The sequence below is a fragment of the Amblyomma maculatum genome, chromosome 1, assembly GCF_055883805.1.
Source record: "Amblyomma maculatum isolate TAMU_Amacu chromosome 1, ASM5588380v1, whole genome shotgun sequence".
NCBI classification, from domain to species: Eukaryota; Metazoa; Arthropoda; class Arachnida; order Ixodida; family Ixodidae; genus Amblyomma; species Amblyomma maculatum.
In genome coordinates, this window is record NC_139344.1 from 350,590,193 (window position 1) to 350,596,247 (window position 6,055).

The 6,055-nt window shown below is 47.2% G+C and overlaps 1 protein-coding gene across 1 annotated transcript; it reads left to right on the forward strand.

The window, feature by feature from the left end:
* Nucleotides 1-3,755: 3,755 nt before the first annotated feature.
* On the forward strand, nucleotides 3,756-4,084 carry LOC146207747 (cytochrome c oxidase subunit 7C, mitochondrial-like). The gene is made up of 2 exons (XM_084587150.1): nucleotides 3,756-3,889; nucleotides 3,957-4,084. The coding sequence occupies exons 1-2, from the start codon at nucleotides 3,773-3,775 to the stop codon at nucleotides 4,071-4,073; spliced, it is 234 nt and encodes a 77-aa protein (XP_084443276.1). The 5' UTR covers nucleotides 3,756-3,772; the 3' UTR covers nucleotides 4,074-4,084.
* Nucleotides 4,085-6,055: the final 1,971 nt, after the last annotated feature.

The window sequence follows — 6,055 nt, forward strand, 5'->3', positions numbered from 1 at the left end:
ACGAACTATGAGCTATAAGAGAAAACTCTATTTTGGAGGGAAGCTGTATTTCTTCCATGCCAAACCTTAAGGTCATTTGGCTCCGAACACTTGACCTTAAACTGACACACATACTATGCCTTCATATCCCCAGGCAATTTAAACACCCCACTACTGTACCAGAGTGTACGGTTCGAACCTGACCGCTGGCAGCTGCATTTCGATGGAGGAAATAAATTAAAGAGCACTGTAGAATTTGCATTGGAGTAATGCGAAAGCACGGATGCTGCTGTTGGCTATTAAGCGAGATAAGCGCAATGTACCAATTGTATAAACCACGGGAGCACGCACCAAGTAAAAATTTTTCACAGCGGCCTCACAGCACAAGCATGGAAGCGCACACGCGCGGGCAGGGACCAAGTTTCACGTGTAGATGGAGCAGACGCACTCAAGTCAAGGGAGAGCAAGTCGACCTGCCCGGTAGGTTGCACGGAGCCGCTCGGGAGATAGCGCTGTTGGCTGGCGACCGCAGCGCCACGCCGCGATGTTTGGGTCCCCATTGTGAGAGAGAGCCGACATGGTTGGGGATGTCGAAGCGACAGTGAGAACGTCAAAGCGACGAGTTAAGTTGAGGAGAGCAACCTCCCTAAAAAATAACTGATTGTAGGGGCACCTACGTAATTGGGAAAGTATACACTTGCGGGTTTTTTTTTTAAAGACCACCCGTTACAAAGGGGAAGCCTCATATCCAAATTAAATCCAAAATCCAAATCAGACCAATGGTGCCACATGTCTATGCGCTGACAAGTGGCCTAGGGTAGAGTGTACTGGAATACGTTTGTAATACACTCTCCCTGGAGTGTATTACTGTATCGCTGTAAAACCATGGGGGAGACCTGGGTGGCTGCCACTGGCCCTCCGGGGCTAGCAACCTAGGAGTCCTCGCTCTGAGCGGCAGAGGCTCCTTTGCCACCAGTGATTTTGTATGTTTTGTACATGCCGTAATTTCACTCGCCGCCGCTTCGGTAGCGGACAGCAGCTGTTGTGACGCGCGCCTTTCTCCTTTTTATTCTAATCTCTCGAGTCTCCTCTGTCCGCGCCTGGCAGCGGTGGTGGCTCAGCGGGAGCCAGTTGCCAGACTTGTGCATTTCCTTTTCCTTCTTCATACAGACGCAACAACAGTACATCCATAGTTATGTAAACGTATTATCAACGTGTCGTGTCCTCACTTCTGGAAAATAGATAACATCACTTCACGCCGCAATGCTACCATCGAGGTGTGCCTTCAACGATGGTATTTCAACAAGCTAACGCTCGATATCCATGTTTGGCAGCATCGAACGGCTTGAGTTCTTTAGGACTCATTCTTGACTCATGCTACTATATCCCCGGATAACAATAAGAGCAGGAGCCTTCTCCGGTTCTTTACGAAAAATAATTGACATTGGTTTTATAAAATGCCTTATTGCAAGCTTGCGCAATAGAAAAAAAAATAAAATAAAATACTTTTTTCTCACCATGCAGCCAAGGCTACTGGGGGCGGAGCGTTCGTCACGATGTTACTACACCATGTACTTCCGTTGTATCTGGCCTCAGTTACGAGGTCGATTTCACTTCAAGCTTTGCTTGAAATCAGTTTTCTAGCCGCCAACGACGCAGAAACGATTTTCTTTATAATACTTAAGGCCTAAGTGAACGTAAATTCGCGGTTAATGAATATCGGGAGCTGCCTATTGTGCTGAAGCAAAGGCATTGCGAAAGGGTGCAGAAACTGGCGGGTAGACGTAGCCGACGTACTCTTCCGGAGATTCCCGACAGATGGCGCGGTCATCCCATTTGCTCTATTTAAATACCTATTTAAAGTACATGCATTTAAATAACTGTACTTAAAAAGAGTTGACTCACAATGGAGAAAAAGAACTAGGAAACTAACTAGTAAGTATGCACAAGGACGGAGAAATAAAGAGCATAAGGCAACAGGTGAAAGACACAGAAGGTAAAAACTGGATAAATTCTATGGAAAAGTTACAGAGTGTGGAATTATACCGAAAGTGGAGAAGCAGATCAGGAAGGAAGCTTTCTTTGATAACTCAAGAGGCAGTGCCTTACTTTTTGAAGCTAGATCAGGGTGCCTTAGAGCACGCAGCTACAAAAAGAAATTTAGCAATAAAGATGACGCATGGGCTGTATGTGGTAACTCCAGTGAAACAATTGACCATATTATACTCGAATGTAATGGTATCCACCCGGAAGTTGATGCAGGCGCAGGCACTGTTCCTGAAGCTCTGGGGTTTAGAGATACCAGTGGCCGGGTGAATAAACCGGCGGTGGAAACTAGCAAAAACCACTGGAAGATTGGTGGCTTAAAAGTAGAGAAGTTACATAATGTTAGTAATGTAGAAACAAAAATTTAATAAATAGAATGATGGTTTAATTAACCAATCTAAATCAATAATTAAGATATAGGGAGAAAAATGAGCATGATAGCTACTTCTACTGCTCCGTTTGAAAGGGGACGCCCCTATATTCTATCCATCCATCCATCTTGTAGATAATTTGCTCGCCGTACTGTACTAATTTTAAAATGCACTACATTAATGTTGTACACCCTCGTGTTGTAGTACAATCGCGATATAATAGCGAAGTGAATATTTCCATAATGGTATAATATTCTACAGCACGATCCGCGATTTCTATATTCTTCTACGCAATGAGCTGGTGGGTGCGTTTCGGTTCTGTAGATTTGGCCGCATAGCCAAAAAAGTTGTTTGGGAGTATAAATCTTTCTACAAAACGAGAAATTTCGTTGCATTTGGGGCCTCTAAAGAACACGTCACTTCTGTTTCTCTTCATGCTTCCCTTACTCCCACCTTTAAGTGTTTCTTCGTGGCGCGGTTGAAGTGTCCAATGAGACGTCTGTCATATCCTCTAAACCAATTTTACGTTTTCCCAATTTTCACTTCCACCTTCACCACTTCCATGATAGCCGGGTTCGAACCCAACTTCTGCGGCTGCGTTTCGATGGAGGCGAAACGAAGAGGCGTCCGTGTGCTGTGCGATGTCAGCGCACGTTAAAGATCCCCAGGTGGTTGAAATTACTCCGTAGCCCTCCACTACGGCTCCTCTTTCTTTCCATTTTCACTCCCACTTTCTTCCTTCCCTTACGGCGCGGTTGAGGTTTCCACAGAAAACAAGTGAGACAGTTACCGCGCCTTTCCCTTCCTATAACAATCAGTCAGTTCACCGTATATCAGAGACGGCACCTTTCATTTCCTCAAAACCAGAGGCAAGCGCCTTCGGATTGGATTGGATTAGAAAACATTTATTGTCAGCAATGAGCGATTTGTGGGCGCTACACTTAGATGGCCTCAAGTCCATTGCTCTCGGCGACCTTATAAGCCCACTCAGTAGCCCGAACTTGCGTCAACGGGTCTGAGCTGGCCAGTATAGCCTCCCATCGCTCTAGAGAAGGGACTGGTAGTAGGTCCGCCGGTGGCGGCGCTTTTTTTTTGCAGCTCCATATATATGTGGTCGTACACGGCTATTTCGCCGCAGTCTTTACAATTTGGATTTTATTGTGCTGGGTACATGTGCGCTAATTTAGATAGGCTGAAGAAGGCGCGCGTCTGGAGCCGACGCCAGATTACTTCCTGCCTTTTGTCAAGTTTCTTGTCTGCGGACGTTCTGTGAAGACAGAAGCCAGTACTATCCAATCCATTGGCGAATCCGCTCAGGGCAAGCTCAGTTTTTTCCAGTAGCAGGCACGACCGGTTTGTACAAGCAAATAGCGAAAATGCCAACCATGTCCCGTATTGCCCGGACTGTACTTTACTCGCGCAACTTCACCACCTCTGCCCTGCGACGTGCAGGTGGTCACGACGACCACGACACGTCCGGAATCCCTGGCTATGTAATGAAAATGCACATCCGTCCCTGGCATGCGCCATTTGCCCACCTTTTCCCTACGCTCTTTGCAGAATCTACCCTTCAAGACCGACAACAGGTTTGGGCTGACCATTAAGTTCGCCATATTCTTCGGCAGCGGCTTCGCTATTCCATTCTTCGCTGTTCGGCACCAGCTGCTGAAGAAGTGAATCATTGGAGATCGGTGAGTTCTGCAGCCGTATTGCCTTCGAGCGAGATGGCCAGCGTTTGGATACTTCTAACGTGCTGTTTGGTCTCTTTCTTTTCCCCGAATATCTTATAGGAACGCGGTGCGCACCAAGACAGAAGTGTCCGAACAGCGGCCGTAGCTAAACTTTGAAGAGAAAGAGAACAGGCAAAATAAACTCATTTCATCCCTTGTAGTAGTCATGCGCATTCTCCGTTCTCCACCCTGTCTAAATGCGGTGCGAAATCTGACCACTGCATGGATCCAGGGGCCACATGGCATACGTCGCTTTATAGATCCGCCTTAGATTTTTATCGCATAATACTTCCTAGTTTTCATCGAATATAGAATATAAATGAAGTACTATAGAAGCTTGAAAGCGATACTCTCACACGGCCTTGTTCGGCGCGTTCTCTGAATTGTAACGTATAAGAAACGTTGCGGGCCGCATTCCACATAAAGCGTGCAGTAATTGCAGAGTAATAGCACAGTTTTCGGCATTCGTTCAGGGCTTATTGCTGGAATTTATTATAACCATCTTAGACGTTCAGAAGCGAATAAAAACTGCTGCAATTATACGCCGTGCTAGTGCTCACTTAATGTCCTTCGAATCAATGGCGTGTAAGCATTTCTAATGCTCCCACATCGACAAATATTTGCATACTTGTAGATAGCTTAGAATATGCAGCTATTTCATATAAAGTGCATTAAAATGAAAAAAAAAATTGCAACACCGAGGTAAGCGCTGTGGCACCTGCCGGGGTCCCAAGTTTAAACTCGAACGTTCGATTTGATATGTTTGCGGCCCAGGAAAACAGAAGCAGTGGAAGAGAACCTTCAAGCGGAGCAGTTGAGCAAATGCTTTCCCATAGAATGACCTTGCTTTCTGCGGAAAGTGGCCGCAACAAGGCCGTTCGGAGACGAGATGAAGTGACTGAGCGTTTTTGCGAACGCTAACTGAGCGGTCGGCGAGATCCCACGTGTGTATGCTATTACGGTGTTGTGGACACTTTTATTGGTTACAAGTGCCGGCAAAGGGCTAACAACGTACAAAAGTGTTTTAGCTCGTCGTTTACATGATGCGTTCGGGCTTAGTTGTTTAAGCGCATGCAGAATGCCCCACTCTCCTTTTGTAGATTCTTGCCCTGATGGGGCTGGGACAGGTAGGTCACCGCCGCTTGCGGCGGGTGCTAGCCTGCCACTGATTTTTATCTGTTGTAGGCCGTCATTGGCCCCGCCATCGCTTCGGTGGTAGTAGACGACGGCTGTTGTTGCGCGCAGTGGTTACGGCGCTTGACTACTGTTACCAAGGACGCGGGCTCGAATCCCGGCCTCGGCGGCCGCTTTTCGATGCAGGCGAAAAGCAATGCGCCCGTGTGCTGTGCGATGTCAGTGCACGTTAAAGAACCCCAGGGGGTCGAAATTTCCGCAGTCCTCCACTACGGCGTCTCTCATAGCCTGAGTCACTTTGGGACGTTAAACCCCACAAACCAAACCAAATCATCTTTCTCTCCCTCTTCTTTTTTCTTGTCTATTTTCTCTTCTGTCTGTACGAGGCAGCGAAGGTGGCTCAGCTACAGAGCCAGTAGCAGGCCCGTGCATTTTCTTTTCTTTTCTCCTACAACCACAACATAAGCTCTCCTTTTGTAGCGAAAGCTAATAATAATAATTGGACGCCGCGGAATTTTGGACATCTACACCTAATCATGTTTTCATATTTTTTGTAGCGAAAGCTAAATTGGCCACGAACGATGGGTTTTGCGTGGCGGGAGGAATTGAGCCGTTGCCCAGCAACCGCCGCAGCTGCCGGACGCCATTCTAGACCACGCGCTCGCCGCGCCCTCTGGCGCTTGGAGGATACTTAAGCTTCGCCTTCAAGAGTGGAACGCGATAGCGTTATTGCACCTCGTCGAGAAAACTTATTAAACGAAAGGGTATTGGGGCATCCTCGCACCGGTACCCGCG